This window comes from Aricia agestis, chromosome 1 (assembly GCF_905147365.1).
Source record: "Aricia agestis chromosome 1, ilAriAges1.1, whole genome shotgun sequence".
NCBI lineage: Eukaryota > Metazoa > Arthropoda > Insecta > Lepidoptera > Lycaenidae > Aricia > Aricia agestis.
This window is the reverse complement of record NC_056406.1, coordinates 22,052,740-22,073,526: the sequence shown is the minus strand read 5'-3', so window position 1 is coordinate 22,073,526 and position 20,787 is coordinate 22,052,740. Positions and strand designations below refer to the sequence as shown.

The 20,787-nt window shown below is 34.3% G+C and overlaps 2 protein-coding genes and 1 long non-coding RNA gene across 4 annotated transcripts; 1 reads left to right on the top strand and 2 right to left on the bottom strand.

Annotated features, from left to right (window-relative positions):
* Positions 1–229: 229 nt before the first annotated feature.
* Positions 230–9,887, bottom strand: LOC121733013 (transcription factor Dp-1). The gene is made up of 9 exons (XM_042123084.1): positions 9,862–9,887; positions 9,542–9,611; positions 7,730–7,878; positions 6,877–7,045; positions 4,467–4,664; positions 3,426–3,574; positions 2,975–3,057; positions 2,605–2,688; positions 230–1,617 (listed from the first exon to the last, which is right to left on the bottom strand). The coding sequence occupies exons 3-9, from the start codon at positions 7,783–7,785 to the stop codon at positions 1,454–1,456; spliced, it is 903 nt and encodes a 300-aa protein (XP_041979018.1). The 5' UTR covers positions 7,786–7,878; positions 9,542–9,611; positions 9,862–9,887; the 3' UTR covers positions 230–1,453.
* Positions 9,887–11,417, bottom strand: LOC121733076. 2 transcript variants are annotated; one of them, XR_006036493.1, is made up of 3 exons: positions 11,200–11,417; positions 10,960–11,053; positions 9,887–9,913 (listed from the first exon to the last, which is right to left on the bottom strand). It is a non-coding gene; the product is annotated as an uncharacterized LOC121733076 (long non-coding RNA). The 2 variants fall into 2 exon arrangements; XR_006036492.1 differs by lacking the exon at positions 9,887–9,913 and adding an exon at positions 10,664–10,773.
* Positions 11,418–11,986: 569 nt separating this feature from the next.
* Positions 11,987–19,295, top strand: LOC121732935 (EGF domain-specific O-linked N-acetylglucosamine transferase). The gene is made up of 8 exons (XM_042122971.1): positions 11,987–12,456; positions 12,527–12,617; positions 13,671–13,771; positions 14,067–14,243; positions 14,371–14,645; positions 17,100–17,434; positions 17,637–17,739; positions 18,559–19,295. Exons 1-8 carry the CDS (start codon positions 12,132–12,134, stop codon positions 18,724–18,726), a joined length of 1,575 nt encoding a protein of 524 aa, XP_041978905.1. The 5' UTR covers positions 11,987–12,131; the 3' UTR covers positions 18,727–19,295.
* The last annotated feature ends 1,492 nt before the right edge of the window (positions 19,296–20,787 follow it).

Sequence of the window (20,787 nt, the reverse complement as noted above, 5' to 3'; positions counted from 1 at the left end):
TCTGTCTGGCGCAACGTGTTGTTGTTGTTTTTTTTTTAATATTAAGTAATCTGATCTCAATAAATAATAAAAATATAGTTATATTTTAATTTACCTAACTAATTTAAATACTTATAATACTACAAGTTGATGCCCGGCGCCCGCAACTACATTGCGCCAGATAGACAGACAGACAGACTTGGAATTTTGGGTACCGCCACAGTGGTTATTTAATTATTATTAAACCAGATTTAGCTTTAAATAATAATTTTATTTTCCTGAACAATATATTTTAAAATGATAAAAAATTATATTTGCACAAAGTTGCATGTTAGTTAATCTTTAAAATTAGGATTTTCAAGTTGTCTCATTGTAGCATATTTTAATTTAATCCTAAGATTTGAGATCAAACATGTTATTTTGTATCAAAACCTAAATTACACTTTAATAAATTTTAGTTATCCTTACAAAATGTATTAACCAAAAATTTCATTCAAACAGAACATTTCATTTTTTGAAAAAAAAATAACTATAATAATTTGCAAGGCTCGTGTTAGTCGTCAGATACATTCCATGAATACTTTTAGGGCCTGTTTCACCACTTCCTGATAAAGTGCCGAATAGGCTTTTCATAGCTTTTTGACAGATTCTCCATACTTCATCTGTCAAGTTAAGTGGTGGATAGCCTATTCGGCACTTATCAGGAAGTGGTGAGGCAGGCCCTTAAACTTTGTAAATTAAAACATACAAGCTAATAATTGTAAACAATAATTATAATGAGTCAATTTATTGAACACCACTCTTAATATATAAAATATAAATTTATTTATACCGTGCAATCACAAGTGCTGTTTGCGCAACTATCGCCTACATCCAGAGTATACAACACTAAAACAGTCGTTTATACTATACGTTGTGTCTGACAGCACTTCTGACTGCTTACAACTAAACTAACGAGGTGTCGGAATTCTGACGACGTGAAACTCAAGCTTCAGCATGTAATAAACTAATACTATTCAGTACAAATAGTGCAAGCCAGACCAGGGACATAGATAATGTCGACAAGTTATGAAAACTCGCTAAACTACACTGTCAGTATTGTTGAAATCTCTGAAAATTAACTGACCACACCTTACTGTCAATGTAATTACAAAACAAAGTGCCTTTATAGTAGGTTTCTCATTTCCCTGGTCAGACAAAGATATGATCAATAGAGGTCGAAGATGCTGCCGTAATCCCTAGACAACAAAGCTGATGTTGTTGCTAAACATTAACAATACTGGCGTTGTTGATTAACGTCAACACTGGTGTTGCATGACATCAACATGCTGTGGTCATTAGACATCAACGTCGCTGCTGTAGTCGTTAGACGACAACAGCGCTATTATGGTCGCTAGTAGTCAACGTCGTTATAGTAATCGCTCGACGTCAACGTCGCTGCCGTGGTGATGAGACGTCGACGTTGGTGTGGCCGCTAGACGTCGACATCGCTGCTGTCGTCGCTGTAGTCGTTGTTGTCCACTTCCGCGTCCTCTTCGCCGTCCACCTCGCCATCGAACGCTTCATCATCATCACCGTCGTCGTGCTCCTCTTTGACGATAATGTTCTCTAAAGTATCTTGATCACCTCTACCCATTTCTGAAATGGTGAATGTCAAAAGTTAGTTCGAGGAGGTGCTCTTTTTAAGGTTCCGTACCCAAAAGGTAATAACGGGACCCTATTACTAAGACTTTGATGTCAGTCTGTCCGTCTGTATATAGGTATGTACTCATTTTTCTAACTTTGAAACCTACAAAAGGTTTGCAACATCTGAATAAAAAAATCGCTTACCTACCATTTTCAGGTTTACACATAGTAAAACTACTCGAAATCAACTCAAAACAACGTAGCCTTCCGTCAACAACAATGGTTTGGGCTCAACTAAATAAATCAAGTTAATACAAGCGTAAAAACAAAAAAAAAACCATAAAGCTTTTTGAACGTGGCGGATGACACTGTAGCCGTGTCATTTACTTCTATGGCGTATGACACGGCTCACGTGTCACGGTAAAATTGTATAACGACTGAAAGTCTTCAAAAAGGTGCGCCGCATTGAATCGGTTAATGAAAGAAACAATTAAGGGCTCCCATACAAAAAACCTAATTTTCAGCCTATTTTTGCTCTATTGTGGTACGGAACCGTTCGTCTGTGCGATCGTGCGCGAATCCAACTCGCACTTGACAGATTTTTTTTAACGTTTGAACAACTGGACAAATTTAGATGAGAATGATGACATTTGCGTGAATGAAGTTACAGACAACACCTAGATAATAAATCTGTGATTCTAAAGGCCTGTTTCAATACTTTCTGATAAAGTGCCGAATAGGCTATTCACAACTTTTTTGACAGATTCCCCATACTTGATCTGTCAAGTAAATTGATTGATAGCCTATTCATCACTTATCAAGAAGTGGTGAAACAGGCCCTAAATTGCCTAATGCCTTTTATTTTCAACTTTTGTTAATAACTTGTATGAAAATGCGAAAGACGATTTTACTCGCACGGAATTAGTTGTTTCTGGACAAAGTCTAAGATTTTATTGTAAACAATAATTATTGTAGAAACTAATAGATCAAGGTACTTACGTTCAACATAACTTTCTAAAGATTTTGGTACCATACTTTTAACTTTCTCTATATCTTCTTCTGAACATTCGCCTTTATCTAGACCTGCAAAAAAAATCACGAATCTAATATTGATCATAACATAATCACCAATCTTACAAAAGAAATGTTTATATCAAGTCTTTGACCCATCAATCCCCAAGCGGCACCTGGCTGTCGCATAACAATTGAAAATCTATCGTGTCTGCGATTCCCACGATCGAGGTATTAATAATATTAGAAATAAAACTATAATAAATATTTAAATAAGTTCACTTCTATTTAAATATTAACAAATATTTTTTTCTTTAACTGTCTACCGTTGCTTTACATATTTTATGATGAAACTTACCATGTAAAAGACCCATTCTTTTCAATATATCTATATCATCATGGATATGGAACCTCTTGTTGAAGTTGAACATATATTCTGTTCTGAAAATTAATTCACTTTGAGGTTTGACTTGCACTTTGAGTTTGTTTTACTTAAGGAACATTATGCTTTTTTGCTTAAATATGTTGTATTTTTATTAGTTAAAGATTTATTACAGCTTTCAAACATAAAAAAGAAAACAATCAAATTTAATCCATCCATTTTCATGCTATGATGCTGACAGAAAGACAGACATACACATCAAACTTATAATTATAACCCTCTTTTATGTAGGCGTTTAAAAATCAAGCTTGAGGACTCTGTTCAATGCATTCAAGCACAACAAATGTAAAATATGTTACTTTAATTTTATATATTATGGCACAATGCCACATTGCCAGGATATTAAAAAAAAACATTTTATACTTACTTATCATTAGAAATACTACAATCAATTAGTGCCTTATCACTTGTATTTACAACTATAAAAGGTAAATGTATTGCCGAGGATGGTGAAGGTTTAACACCTTTGTTCTCAGCTTCCTTATTTCTTTCTATTAAACTCTTAAATGATATATGCTGAAAATAAAAATTTAACCATAACTTCAATTTGTCTGTGATGATCAGAATAGAATATCACAATGTTATAAGGCAAATGTGTAAGCCTATGGTTACAAGCTCAGTCTGGCATAAGTTCAGTCCATCAGTCTGTGACTGACGCCACAATGATGGCTGGAAAGTACCATCGAGGGAATTGATTCCTAGGCAGTTGACGGACCAACGTCATTTGGTCGGATCATGTCAATTCAATGTTATAGTTTGTGCGTTTTATGATGATATGCGTGACACATTATAATTGACAATAGTAGGGAAGTTACCTAATAAAAATTAATCGATAGTTTAAAAAATCGAATCACTTCGTAAAGGAATTTTTCAAACGTTTTCGTAACAATAATTTTATACTCCTATTTCACAGTTAATATTTATAATTTTTATTAATAAGTTAGCATTTAGCATCTTTTCATTTTTATTCATTTACAATTATAGGAAACATTTGTTTTTGTAGATGGAATATAATTTATTACATTTTGATTTTTTTGTTTTCTTGGAACATGAAAACTGTCACCCATATCATCTTAGAACGCACAAACTATAATTGTGATCTGTCGCCTGTCGGCTGGGTTTGACGTTACGCGACCAAACTACGTAGGTTTCTCATCTGCCTAGGAATCAACTTCTCTGATAGTACATAACAAAAAATTATCAGTCCGTCAATTAACCGAATAGACGATCATTCTAATATAATTCCTGACCCTGACATACTGAACTGATTCCAGACGTGTGTAACAATAGTCTAACCTCCGTCTTATGGACTTAACAAATGCCAGACTAATCTTATCACCAAAGCCTACAGCTGTGGTTTTCTTGGCACCACACGAGAGTAAATAAGAAAAAAAAAAACAAATCATACCTGTAAAATAAGCTCTTGTAACTGTTGTGTTTTCTTTTGTATTACTTCTATTTTTGCTGCCTTTTCTTTTTCTAATGATGTGCACTCTTGTACTGAGTTAGTAGGAAGACCTAGCCATCTTATTTCCTTCTTTTCTTTTGATATAATGTTCATTGCCATTAACACATTTAAAGCATCGTACACTCGTCGGCGAATATTCTTTTGATCATATTGCTGTAAGGTTAGGAATCTCTGAATTAAGTTTATATGGAGCATTTTTCCAAAGTCTTTGGGTATTATTTACTAAGATTTTGGCCCACTTGTACAGATCACTAGTAAGTAAAAATTAAATATTGTCTGTTTTACCTCATTAATAAATACAGTAGAATCCGTTTAAGACGATCACGCAAAATACCATTTCTCGCACAATACGCTATTTTGCATCAGTCCCTGCAACTTTAACCATATATTCTTTAACGATTAATACGATCGTCATTCCATTTAATACACCCTAACGGCCAACACATATTAGCTCTTACCTCTGCGACCGCGGCTAATACTGCAGGGTTTTCCTGGATATTCTTCTATTGATGATAATGTATCAGTTATCACCGTACGAAATTCAAACAATTGAATAATAATAATAAAAACGTTTATTTGCAAAAACATGGTAATGACAATATTAGATCTTTATGAGTGTGAATAACACACAAGAAGAGGCTCAAAGTGATAATGATCTGGGTGAGGCCGCCAATTTTTGCTAATTTGGTAATAGTCTTTCTCCGCCCTCGGTATTTTAAAATTTTTTGTGATTATCTTATATTCGAAAACTGATTGTAACGAAGAAAATAAAGCACTCATTCTGCATTAAAATTATTTCGGTTCAAATCAAAGTCTAAAAATATATTTACAATTAAACAAAAAAGAGGTAAGAAAATAGCTTAAAATCTGCCGCCATGGAAGAGGTGCACTTCAACTGTCGCTGTAACAGTAAGTAGAACAGATTTGAAGATAAATTGGATAATATGAATACTTATTATCTAACCTAATTTTTATAGTATTTTAAGATAACTTTCTTTATAAACTTTTTAAAATCAAATGACTTGATAGAAACATCAATTCTACCCCATATTTTAAACGTTACCAATAATACCCAGTTAATATTATCGTTAAGTGTTAGGGAAGGTAAAATAGGGAGGTGGCAATGATGAGTTTTTACGTAATTTATGAGAAATCTCGTAATATCCGCCATTTTTCGACAGTTCACATCTGAATTTCAGACAGGCTGTGTACAGTTTTTTCAAAGGAAGTGTTTTTGTGACACAAATGTAAGTATTACTGTTTCACATAAAACTATCAATGCACAATGTGAGTAGTCAAAAAGGCCATGTTTGGGACTATAATACAAACCACATTGTGTATTATTTACAGAGATAAGTTTAATTTTCTCAATGTGCTATGGTAGCATAGAAATAAAAATTCGCTACCATTTTAGTATGTAGAGTAGCATATTTTATTAGTAGTATATATGTCGTAGGATGATTTGATAAATCCGTGTTTTCGCGAAATCCCTAGAATTTTCGCGAAAATTCTAGGGATTTCGCGAAAACACGGATTTATCAAATCATCCTACGACATATACATAATATGTAGTAGATCCGTTTTTAGGGTTCCGTACCCAAAAAGTAAAAACGGGACCTCATTACTAAGAGTTCGTTGTCTGTCTGTCTGTCTCCAGGCTGTAACTCAAGAACGGTAATAGCTAGAGTTGAAATTTTCACAGATTATGTATATCTGTTGCCGCTATAACAACAAATACTAAAAACAAAATAAAATTAAAGGGGGGCTCAAGGTTACAAGAAACATGATATTTTGGCTTTTTTGGCCCAAGTATATCAATAATGGCAACAGGTAAGTACTTGAATTTTTCTCAAAGTACTTTGTTATATGTGTACTATAATGTTTAATAATAATATTAAAATAAAATAAAAATATATTGGGGCTACCATACAAAAAAACACAATTTTGGCCTAATTTTGCTCTATAATGGTACGGGAACCCTTCGTGCGCGAGTCTGACTCGCGCTTGGCCGATTATTTATTTCCTTATTTCCCGCATAATACGCTTTCCCACTTAAGACGCGTTTTTGATTGAGACCCAGTGGAATCGTCTTAAACAGGTTTTACTGTATAAAAAAGAGTAGTATCAATCAAAATTTTGGTCAGTAAGCCTGAATAAACAATTTATAACATGTCATAATATTATACAAATATACACACATAGTATAACTTATGTAATTTATCTGTCTATTGTAAAATGTTCAAGTCACAAGTTTACCACGCAACAGCAATAATAGAGTAGTAGAGGCACTGGGCATGTAATTGTTGTTGGGAATTGATTGTAAAAGAAAGTGGGACACAAAAATACGTACTTGGCTGTCTGCTGATCCATGCATTCCAGCTGCAAACTCTAAAACCAGCTCATCAGCAACTTCATTGTAAGATGTAAAACCTTTGTTTCTTACTTTTTCACATACTTTCATTGAAAAATGTCTTAACCCTTTTCCAACTTTATCTGCATGCTTACGTCGTTTTGTAGTGCTGTAATTGAAATATTAATAGTATACAAACATGTTCTTTGCAACAAATTATAAAAGGTGTCTTAATATGAGCATAATATAGCAATGTATGTAATACGAGATTTATACTCGCGTCTCGTGACTCGGCTCGCGGCGCGTCTCACAGCTCGCGGCGAAGCGCGAGTGTAAACACAAAGCTCGCGTCCCCCTCGAGCTCCTTTGGAAATCGCTCCCCACGCGAGCCCTGCGAGCCGCGAGCCGCGCCGCGAGACGAGCCGCGAGCTCGAGTTTACACTCTGCCTACCTAGCATACGCCAACGAGATATCTCACTCTCGAGATAATTAAATTTTGACATTATGAGACGAGTAGTTACTCGTTTTATAATGTCAAAATCTCGACATTATCTCGACCAAACTCTATAAAAATGTGTTATTTCGATGATAGATCTACGCGAGAAAAAATGATTGTCATGCTAGAGTGAATAGAGATGAAGTGACAAACCATCAAACATCGAGAAAACATGTAGAGTGAGATATCTTGTTGGCGTATGCTAGGTAGGCAGGGCTCGCGGCGCGTCTCGCGGCTCGCGTCGTGGCTCGCGCGCGAGTGTAAATCGAGTATTAAAGTAATAATATTAATTATTATTATTGTCAATTTTAATGTAATGTACTTTTGCTTTACTTTTTAAATTACGAAATGACTTACTATTCTGCAGGGGGGTCATTATCGGAGTCGTGCCTCCTACGCGACGCGTGTGACATAACTTTTTCTGGTGTGTGATTATGTTCTATGTATTCAATTTCATTCAAGTCTGGTTTGATTACAAGATGAGCGGTAGATTTTTTATCAACAGCCTGAAAGAATCGAATAAATTATTTTATACTGTATGAATTTAATCACATTTTAAAAACATAATTATAAGGAAATGGAAAACACAAAGTTGAGTTTCGAATTTTTAACCATGGGAAAATTTCAAGAAAAAATATCCTCATGGCTAACAGACAAAATAATGAACATGATAAAAATAACATTAAATTAAGAAATTTAAAAAAAACCCCACCAAAAAAACTTTAAAAAGTAATGAAATAATATTAACTGACTTTAAGTTTAAATTATTCCTAAGGGGGATATTAGATTATCATATATATTGGATCCGAGATCATTGAGTCAATGATATTGGATAATGTAATATAGACATATGATTCATTTCTTCCTTGATCATAGATTTTTGACATTTGCTGAGAGATTGGATCCAAAATGGTCATAGAAATAGGTGTTGACAGCTATTTAATATAAAAAAGAGTTTTTAATTTGTTGTTCGTTAATATATGTCAAATAATGCAATGTAATTATTTTTCTATATAATTAGAAAAATAATTACATTGCATTATTTGAAACATATTCACACACACTTGGATAATCTTGCTGAAATAACAAAAAACAAGCCATATTAAAAATGACGATGTCTTTTGACAAATTGAATTCTCTGAGATCTAGTAACCCTGACGTCAATACCTGTCAGCGTTAGCGCTCTTCATTGGCTATTGAAACCACATATGACGTAAAATAGGATCAATGAAATATGATAATGTAATATGCACATATGATCAAATGATCATATATATTGGATCCTATATATGATCATAGAAATGATCATATATAAATGATCATATATAAATGATAATGTAATACCCCCCATAGAAATAGGTGTTGCCAGTTATTTAATATAAAAAAGAGTTTTTAATTTCTTGTTCGTTAATATGTTTCAAATAATGTAATGTTATTATTTTTCTAATTATATACTTGGATAATCTTGCTGAAATAACAAAAAACAAGCCATATTAAAAATGACGATGTCTTTTGACAAATCGAATTCTCTGAGATCTAGTAACCCTGACGTCAATACCTGTCAGCTTTAGCGCTCTCCATTGGCTATTGAAACCACATATGACGTAAAATAGGATCAATGAAATATGATATGTATGTATGTAATATGCACATATGATCAAATGATCCTATATAAATGATAATGTAATACCCCCCTAAGAGTCAATTAATATTTTAGTCCATAAATGTTGTCACAATTGTAACAATTGCGAATTAAAATAAGCCCAAACACAAAACCGCTGCTCTAAATTGGTGAGGAGTTGAGTATCCTATTGATTACCAGGTGATGCAGCAGCGCCAGGTCAACTTTCTAATAATGTGTATAATATATTCGTATAAGTTTCATGAACCAGAATGCAAAATATAGAACCCATCAAACGACTGCAAGTCGCTAATCGGCCTATCACGAACCAGATGAACCATGATATTTCAGCAATGAGCAGGCTGACGATTGAGCTTGCAAACAAAAAAAAACTAGATCAAAAACGGTCCACCCGTTTGGATGCTACAATGCCACAGACAGACAGACAGACCAACAGACAGACACGTCAAACTTATAACACCCCTCTTTTTGGTCGGGGGTTAAAAATAGAGATAATGAGAATTCATTAATCAATGAAAGTAACTTACTGAATTTTGAAAGCCACTGGTAGGCTCCTTATTTTTACAATTTTCGTCACAACTTGAATAGGCAGATTTTCTGAAAAGTGATAAATTTTAATTTTATTAAGTGGCATAGTATGTTGGTACATATTATAACATACAGTTCTCAGTGTAAAGCCCTTGAAGGTGCTCTATAAGGAAAAATTGTAAACTAAAGAAAAGTGCCTATTCAAGAACTTTTTCAGAAATTAACTAAAATAAATAACTGATATATAATATCAAATATTGAACATAATATTTATATAAATAAATATGAAAATAAACTATTATAAAATATCTTAACTCACTTGGACCAAACTTTACTTCTTTTAATTTTGTTGGTTGTGCCTGTGGCGGTCTCTGCAAAAAGAAATTATAAAGGTATAATATTATTCTTTGCTAAATGTTGTTTGATAAAAGACCCTGTTCACAGTTGGCTAAGATAGACATCCATGATTTCAAAGTTGTCTATATCCTGGATAATCTTCAATGTTGAGCATTGGAATCATAGACATTCAATATTTTCATTGAATATAATATAGGGCATTATAAAGCTTAATTTTACATGTAAGTAACCCCTTGTATTGGTCAAACAGAGGCCACACTATACTTAATATTATGAGTTCAATAATGTTAGCAGTCATAAAATGTTATTTGTCAATGCAACTTGTTGCTTTCAAATGAACAGACATTACAATCAGAGATCATTTCAAACAATCATTCTATATTACAAAATTAGTTCAGTCCATATAAAGTAGAAACTTCTAGGAGATAAACATTTTCTAAAATATAATAATTTGTTATAGTAATGATTTTTCATATGAATAAACTAGCACAGCGATAGACACCAAAATGTCAAACAATTCATAAAGTATTACAAATTATCTCGTATATATTTACTCTATGCTCGTAGAGAGGTTAATTAATTATAATAATAAACACCTTCCAACAAATTATTAAGTAAGTATATTTTGTTTCCTGTGCATTTAAAGTTACAGGTAATATTGTAAAGAAAGTGCTAAAAACCTTTCTGTTCATTACCATTGTAAATTAATCATTTATTAAAAATCTGTTGAACAATCTGAATCTATGTAGACTGCATACCTGGTTGTCTTCTAAAGATTTTGTTTTAATAACTTTGACAGTATTTTGCTTAACAATGTATGAATGTGCTTGTAAATTGTTAGTCTGCACTACTTTTACCATATTTTGAGGCTGCCCTAAAAAGTTTTTCAATTGAATCTTAATCGATGTGTTAAGTATATTTAAATAGGTATCGCACCGATAGAGAAACAGATATAGGTACCGTACTACGCATATTGCTTTTAAATGGATTTAAACAAATATAAATACAAATAAAAAGAAAATAAAATTCGACGGCTTCTGTAGCGTCGCGTCTTACTAACCGTCAAGGTTGTGAATATAATAATTTATGCTATTGTTCTGGGACATGGTTGCCGTTCTTGGCGTTATCCATATATGAATTTCCCATTAACAATTCTACAAAACATAAAACCATTAACCCACATAAAATAGGCACGATAAATTACTAGCATGGTCAAAATGGCGACATTATTTGGATATCAGAGTTTCATTGAAGGTCAAAAATAGAAATTAAATTATCATTTTATAAAGTAAAGAACCACCTTTGATAATAATCGTACACCACACAATAAGTTAATAAATTAATCACTTTTATTGGAAGGAGGCCCAAATCTATTGAAGAAACAAGTGTTCACAAAACATTGACAACATACCGGCGGTCTTAAAAACCAGCTGATTGGATGACGCTGTCTGTTTGTTCGTTCAGAAAGAACCCCCGCCTGATTTTGAGAGATCCGGAAAAGGCGCGAAACGCACAGCAGTCAGCACAGAGCATAGATAAAGTAGGTATAATGTCGGCTGTACACTCTCGGGAAAAGGCGCGAAACGCACAGCAGTCAGCACAGAGCATAGATAAAGTAGGTATAATGTTGGCTGTACACTCTCGCCGAGACACTTGGGTCGTATTATGTGCATTCCAACGTATCTTAAGAGAATCGGTGTTAGAAATGACGAGTTATGTGACTGTGGAGAGGTTGATGACTTGAACCACATTATCCTTTCGTGTCCCCTCCATGATCATTCCCATTTGTATCATAATTCATAACTTATCTTTAATCCCTATCCCATTTCCTACTTCTGTAAATATTCTACTTAGTTCTAATGATAAAAGTGTATATAATTGTATATCTAACTACTTAACCTTAATTATCAAACTCTTTTAATTAACTCTTTTTCCTTCCTTCCGCCGTTCCTTACCTTTTTACCTCGTCTGTGGACTGTGGTACGTGTGGCACAACATATGCATCCCTTGTGTCAAGTTGCCAAAACAGAAAAAAAAACATTCAATTTCAAAGTTGAATGTTTGTGATTCGACATTCGTATAAAAATTCGAAAGCTTTTTAATTATGTTACATGTTAATAATTCATATTTGTAAGGCTCTCGTAGAGAATAAAAATCAAAGGAAATATAATAACATCGACCATAAATCATAGTACAAATTTTAATTAACTAAGATAACATCCTAAAAATACTATGAAGATGAATGTTGTGATAAACTTACTTTATTTGGTTACTTCTCTTACGATTATTGATACAATTACAATCCAAGATTTGAATATTCCTCCAGAACATGTGCCATACGTTTTTACTAACTTTCCTAGTTTAGCTGAAGCATGTAAAAATGATCCAAGTTGCTCCTATAAGTCGGCTCTTATTGGAAATGTTTGTTGGGGATATGAAAACGATTGTAATAAAACCAATTCCTACCACGTTAGACCTCGATGTCCTGGTGATCATAAAGGATGGGTTAAAACTAAGGCTGCTCAATATGATACTTTCTTTACACAAGCAGATTTCGGTAAATAACTATTCTGTATTAATTTTTACATAAGATAATAACAATATGTTTATACTTAATTATTTTTCAGGGTATGTAAAAGAACAAATAAGTGATCTGATGGTCATGTGCGAGGCTACTTACCCCCACGACACTTCTCTGGAATGCTCCAAGTATTTAAGGTAAGTAGGTGCTATTATAATTTAAAAATTTGAACCCATCAACTCCCAAGCGGCACCAGGGTGCCGCATAATAATTGAATATTGTGTCTATGATTCCCAAGATCGAGGTGTATGTTACATACAAATAATTGGCCAAGTGAGAGTCGGACTCGCAAAGGGTTCCGTACCATTACAGAGCAAAAATAGGCCAAAATTGTGTTTTTTATGGGAGTCCCCCTCAAATTTATTTATTTTAATTTTAATGTTATTACTTATTATTAATTATTAAAGTAGGTACACATAATTATTATATCTAATTATATTATATCCTTTCATCTATCACAAATTACTGTTAAACCATTTTCGAAAATGCTTCAAAATGCTCTTAGAGTATTAGACACCCATTTTGGGAGCTTGACAGACAAGCTAATAATTAAACATTTTTGAAAATTTCAAGTGCCGTTTCCATTATTGATAACAAGCAAAAAAAGCCAAAAAAATCATGTTTCTTGTATTAGATATTAATTTTATTTTGTTTTTAGTATTTGTTGTTATAGTGGCCACAATCTGTGAAAATTTGAGAAGTCTAGCTATAGCAGTTCTTGAGATACAGTCTGAAGACACATAGACGGACGAACGGATGGATGGACAGACAGACAGACGGACAGACAACAAAATGTTAGTAATAGGGTTAAATGCTATTTTAAAATGTTGGTGGACCAATTAGGTATAAAATCCTAATTGAAGTATTCTAAGTTTGTTACTATAATGTTATATCCGTCAGCTGACAATGAAATTGGGCTTCAGCCTGACAAAGCATATCTTATATCTTTAAATGAGCAATTCTTGATATATAATTGGAATCTCGGAATTGGCTCCAACGATTTTCATTAAATTTAGTATATAGGGGGTTTCAGGGACGATAAATCAATCTAGCTAGGAATCATTTTTAGAAAATGTCATTTTATTCATGTTATATAGAATACCGAGCGAAGCTCGGTCAAATAGCTAGTAAATTATAATATCTTGATTGGTTAGAGTTTGTGGCTTTCACTTACCCTTACATTTTTTTAGGTTTTGTAGGGGCCGCAAGCTCATGTTAAACTTTACTAGCCTGGTAGGACGTGGAAATAACTTGAGGTACAAAATGGACATTCTAGGACCTGGACAAATAGGTATAAGTAACTCATATATATTTTATACCTTTGTGTTATACAGTTGTACCTGTTTTTAAATTTTAGCCATCAATTTACCCCCTCCTGTTGAAACCTAATGAAGTTAATAATAGTGACCTTTGATACTAATGCTCGGTTTTCGAGGATTTTGGCAGAAGTTTATCTATTCAACAAAATTGTTGGTTGGCTTGTGAAATTATTAGTCAACCAAAAATGCTAGTTAACACTCCCGTCAAAGTCGGTGTAAACTATTTTAGTAAAAAGGTACTTATAAAAGCTATATGGTGATTTGCAGGTGGATACTGCAATTTTTATTCTGAAAGGCTACAAAAGGAGGCAGAACATATGAGTGCCCTGCAGTCTTGGGCTCCAGAGTTTGTGAACTTCAAGGCCACAACACAGAGGCCTATTACAGATGGGCTCTGTGATGTTATTATAGACAAGCCAACATACATTATGAAATTGGATGCAAGTTAGTATAATTAACATAGTAAAGTAATGTCATTTTTATCATAGTCTATTTTGAGCTATATTCAGACTATACTTAAGATGCTCTTTAAGTATGCACATTAAAAAAAAATTGTGTAATATGATTTCAGCTGTAAATATGTATCATCACTTCTGTGATTTCTTTAACCTGTATGCCTCACTGCATGTAAATTCTACACATCCATCAATGTTTTCAAGAGATAACCATGTGCTGATCTGGGAAACTTTCAACTATGACTCTGCATTCAAAGATGCATTTAAAGCATTTACAATTAATCCTATTTGGGATCTAAAGGAATTTCGTGGAAAAGTTGTTTGCTTTAAAAATGTTGTGTTTCCGTTGTTACCACGCATGATATTTGGGCTTTACTACAATACTCCATTAGTAAGTGTGTTCTCTCTTTATGATTAACTTTCTTACTAATAAAATAAATATACTTTGCATTTATAAAGAGTTAAGAGAAGCTTAAAATTGTTTGTTCTTGAAACAAACTTGTTCTTGAAAAACTTGATTAACTGGAGTAATTATTGTTGATGTAAGGTATTTAGATAATTGAAAATCCGGACAGTAAAAAAAGAAATGGTAGTCTGGATAAATGCGAATCGAGTTTCTACTGTACATATATTAGACAAGGAAAAAATACATAAATTTGCAGTGTTTGTAAACATGGGCGTACCCAGGTAGGGGCAGCGGGGCCCCCCGCCCCTGAAACATAAAATAAACGTAAATTTTCTGGCAAGTGGGAATTAAAAACCTACTCTGCGCAAATGAAGTGTTTGAATTTGGAAACAAAATATATTTTCAGTCCGATTTTTTGTTTTAATATACTTACCAGACTGACCATCATTTCGAAAGTATGCTGCCCCCCCCTAGCTAAAATCCTGGGCACGCCCTTGTTTGTAAATAATAAAATAGGCATGTCGACAATTTTTTTTTCTGGTTGGTAAGTAAAGGATAATTTAAAATATAGACATTGGTGAAAAAATTATTCTGATAGCTTAAAAACTTCGAAATACCTATAACAATGGGCATTGTCCAAAAAAAATCACATGTACTTTTTACTTATATTTTTTTTAAGAATATAAATTAAATAATTTTGAAATTCATTGGCTAGTTTTTTCTCAATAAATTTTTAAAGTTTCGCTCTGACGTCGTCATCGGCGGCCAATATTGACCTCTGCAGTATGTTTTTTCCTTTCAATCTTATTTATAATGGCTGGTTCGTCAAATGCAAGTTCTCATTATGTGAAAGCTGATACGAGAAGCTTATCTAAAGTTCGAAACGTAAAACTAAAAACCATAATATGTACTTAATGCTATTTTAAAATGTTGGTGGACCAATTAGGTATAAAATCCTAATTGAAGTATTCTAAGTTTGTTACTATAATGTTATGTCCGTCAGCTGACAATGAAATTGGGCTTCAGCCTGACAAAGCATATCTTATATCTTTAAATGAGCAATTCTTGATATATAATTGGAATCTCGGAATTGGCTCCAACGATTTTCATTAAATTTAGTATATAGGGGGTTTCAGGGACAATAAATCAATCTAGCTAGGAATCATTTTTAGAAAATGTCATTTTATTCATGTTATATACATTTTTTTTATTTTTTTTTATTAATAAATTTTTAAAGTTTCGCTCTGACGTCGTCATCGGCGGCCAATAATTGACCTCTGCAGTATGTTTTTTCCTTTCAATCTTATTTATAATGGCTGGTTCGTCAAATGCAAGTTCTCATTATGTGAAAGCTGATACGAGAAGCTTATCTAAAGTTCGAAACGTAATGTTGGTCGAATTTATTGCTAATTGAAGGTCAAACAAAGGATAAACATATTTGTTCAAAAATATAAGTAACTAATGGGTATTTTTTTCGTTTATATACAGAAAAACGATCACTGACCTTATTCCTCGAAATGTTTTTGTAATGAGCAAAATTAAAAAAAAATGGACAATCCCCATTCAAAGTGATGTGAAGTTACCAAAACCCTCTAAACAAAATGTTAGCTAACTACGACGACACGCCTAGCCAGATTGTACGCATCGCGAGAAGATTTTTTGATGTTAAATATGAAAGTGGTTTCATAAGAAAAATTGTTTTTTTTTTGTGTTTTCCTAATAATGTTATTGGTTTCTATAAATTAATAAAGAAATTTCATATTTTCCATGGCTTATGCCTGTTTTCACCAACCGCCTCCTAACGCTAAGTGGTCCCCTAGCGGCCAATGAGGGACAAGGGTACCTACATATCCTTCAAGATTTCACGAATTTTTGTGTGTCACGTTCGTCCTTAGGGCGTAAGAACTTGTTGTAAGATATATTTGACCCGCAAAGATCGCTAGGGAACACTTAGCGTTAGGAGACCGTTGGTGAAAACAGGCATCAGTTTCATTTGGGTTAATTACCATGGCTTCGCCCCTGGAATGTACTTAACTCCCCCTTCTGGAAATGTTGTCGCGTCGTTAGTGTGGAGTTTTAATCCTCCTTTTTTAGGAACAAAGTAATAAATTGAAAGTGAAATTATTGTACCCTAAACTAAACATACTTTTTGAGTATCATTTAATTACCATGTGGTACCTTCACCCTCGGCTGGGCGTTGGGGAGGCTGCGCCCCCCCCCCCCCCCCCCATACCCAATCATAAATTACATAAATTATCGAATGATATACAGAAATTAAGAAATTTTATTTAAAAATAATTCGACTCGATTATCCAACTTTGAAGGCTCATAAAAAAATACATAAGTTATGAAGCTGAAATTTTGGTTTTTTGGAAGTTTGGTAGTTTTTTGGTATAAGTAATAATATTTTGAAATAAAACTACATTTTTTAATTTACAGATTTATGGCTGTGAGAGGAGTGGTTTGTTTCATGCTTTTGCGAAACATATCCTTCATTCGTTAAATGTTAAACTGCAAATCAGGAAAAATGACAAGATAAGAGTTACTTTACTGTCGAGAGGGACAAAGTATCGCGTGATTCAAAATGAGAAAGAAATAGTAGACGCACTATCGGCGAACCCGGAGTATGAAGTGCAGCGTGTTGTCTATGACAGGAGTGTACCGTTCACCAAACAGCTGGAGATCACGCACAACACCGATATATTTATTGGCATGCATGGGGCTGGCCTAACACACTTGCTATTTCTGCCGGACTGGGCTGCTGTTTTTGAAGTGTAAGTGTTTTCGTAAACTGTAGAAATGTAAAGTTTTCCAAAATATATGATTCTCGAGTCTGGATATTAAAATATAATTGTTATATTGTAATTTGTGTGTATAGAATTTTTTTCTTTGTATATTATAATATATTGTACCGCATGTGTACTGCTTAGAATTTTTTTATAAGAATAGTAAAATATCTATTTCTTAATATTTCAGTTATAACTGCGAAGATCCCAACTGCTATCAGGATTTATCGAGGCTGCGTGGATTAAAATATGTTACTTGGGAGGTTAAAACTAAGCTAACACAGGAGGACGAGGTAAATTGTTTTATTTACAAATTTAGTTTGTCTCAATTTATATAGCTATTTTTGTTGCTGCTATAATATAAAAAAAATATAAATAAACTGAGTATGTGATAGTACTTTTATACTCCACTCTATAATTATCCCGACGGCTTGCAATTACCTCAAGTTGTAGACTAGGGCCAGTCCAAACGGCGCGTTGCGTCAGCATTGCGTCGACGCAGCGCTGCCGTTGCGTTGTTTTACAAACAAATAACCAAGGTGTTCACACGGCGCGATGCGTCGTGACAGCAGCCCGCAACGCACACAGGACGGACAGCAGCCCGCGAGACGAAGCGGGAGGGGGTGTTGACGACGTTAAGACTGCTTCGTAATAACGCTGCGCGCTGCGATGACGCAGCGCCCGTGTGGCCGCCGGCCGGCTATGCATCAAACGGCAGCGCTGCGTCGACGCAACGCCCGTGTGGACAGGCTCTTACCGCCGCACTCAAGAGACATTTAATTTTGATTAAACTTAAATTTCATGAAAAGTTTGACAGATAATGAAATCATTTAAATAAGAATACTAGATAATATGACGCTTGCAACTCAGTTTCGCCAAAACTTTTTCGTTTATCGCGCAGGAACAGTAAATTTTTTCCGGGAAAAAAGTATCACCACACCCAGCAAAATCGGTTCAGTGGTTTGGGCGTGAAGAGGTAACAACTACGGAAACCTAAAAAGTCAGATACAGAGCACACTTTCACATTTAGAGTATTAGTATAGAATATATTAGTACTAATGAAACTATTAATGGATATTGATAATAATTGATGATGATTAATAAATTTCCAGGGTCACGGTCCGGGGGGAGTGTCGCACGCCAAGTTCACGAACTACTGGTTCGACGTGGCGGAGTTCGCGCGGCTGGTGGCGGTGTGCGCCGACCACGTGCGCCGACGGACAGACTTCCGGGACTACGTCGACGCGTCGCTGTTGAGCCGCGCCCATGAGGAATTGTAAAATCTGAAGCATCAGTCTCGAAATCGTCTAGTACGCGCGCCGCTCGGTTTTCGAAGCCTGTCCGCGCTGCCGCCGTTCCCGCTCCGCTGTACGCTGAATTCGAGACTGAAATCTAAGGAGCATTTTACGTAAACAGTACTCGAAGACATTTAATGAAGATTTTGATGTAGTGTAATACACTATGGGGTGTCTGTCAAAATCTTTACTTATGACATAAAATCAATTCTTCAAAATGTATGCACAATTTCTGTAGAACTATTTGTGAAATGAAAGTTAGGCAACCATTAAATAGCGTCTGAGTGCGGTCGATAGATCCGCGTTCAGCAGTCTTACTCCCGAAACCACTGACCTCTATGCTACACTGGACAGGCTACGCTGTACAAAATGACAGCTATTTTTTGTGCCGATTTGAAGCGCCGCGGTGAGCGTACTGTGAACTAATTACATAGAAAATTACAACCGCCATTTGCGAAATAATAGTTCCAAGTACTGCTTTTACATAGCAATCAGCGCCAATATGGCTACTTTCGAATAGGAACATTTTATTGATAGCGATCGCCTGTCCAGTGTATTATAGAGGTCAGGTGCCTTACTCCCGAAACTGATATCGATTTCGATTTTCGATTTCAACGGTTTTTTGACATTTTTTAGACATATTTTAGATGTCTAAAGTGTCAAAAAACCGTTGAAATCGAAAATTGAAATCGATATCAGTTTCGTTTCGGGAGTAAGGCACCTGTGCCCGAAACTGATACGATTTTGATTTACGAGTCTGGTTAGTTCCAAATTGAGCCGCAGCACGATCGTGCGCTAGTATAGCTGTCAGAAGTGGGAATAGCCGTTGAGATCAAATTAGTTCCAAATTGAGACGCAGTACGATTTTGCCCTAGTATACAATGTGTTCCGACACCGGTGTCCGATCCTTTAACCAGTCGACTGCGACATATACATCGGAAGTAGCAAAAGCCGTTGAGATCGAGCTGATTTAACGTTATTATTATTATTATTATTTGATTACCGATTCGATTCTGTCGGAAGTAAGGCAGCAGATTGAATCTGAACGCGGACTTACGTGATAATAATATGCTTATCACTCTAGAACAGCAAGTCAGAAGACGTAGTTAAGTACAAAAAAAAATATGCTAAAAAACTTTTAAAAAATTTTTGGCGGATTTAATAACTAGGAAACGGCATCTCGAATATTATGTGATAACAAAGTAATAATATTACATAAACAAGACAATTCGTTCAGTTACTATAATATTGCATTTAAGTATTGTTAAAATAATAATAATTTTTGTTGACAAACTTATTATGAAATAATATCGAGTAAATGAAGTATCAGGGAAGTTCATTCATATTTCATAGATGGCGGACCTACGTGTATTGGTCGCGTTACGTCAAACCCAGCCAGATGACGACGCGCGACGGGTCAATAGGGAACATGCAGTTATAATATTTATGAAAATTTTGCTATTAAAACGTTAAAAAAATATACCGAAAATATCGCATCTTCCCTATTCAGACCGGAAAGTGACGGGTTGATGCATTTCTAAATTTGTATTGAATTGCCAGACTTCAATTGCGTGAGACGTCATGCAAGTTTGTCAATTCAATACAAATAAAGAAATGCATTTACGCGTCGCGCTGCGGTCAGAATTAACCCTTACATTAAGGCGGGGATTAATCTCAATCAAAAACGATAACCTTGCACACAACCAAAGACCAAGCGTATGCGCATCGCAATAAGATTCATTTTAGCTTAGCATAAAACTATAGGTTCTCGGGCGAATCTTCTCTTTTTTTCATGTTTTTTTTAAATATCTTTGGAAATAAATATTAAGAAACAAAATTGTTCGGTTAAAGAATTTTTAATATAGATTTACTAACAATTTATTCAAATAAAATGTACAATTATCCTAGTTAATACTTATATTTCGATGAAATAGAGTTTTTTCGGAGGTAAGTTCGTAAATTAATTACAGCCAAAGTATTACGTTTTATTAAAATGTTTATGGTTTAAGGTATTTTGAATATTGTGCTTTATATCTCATGTTTTTT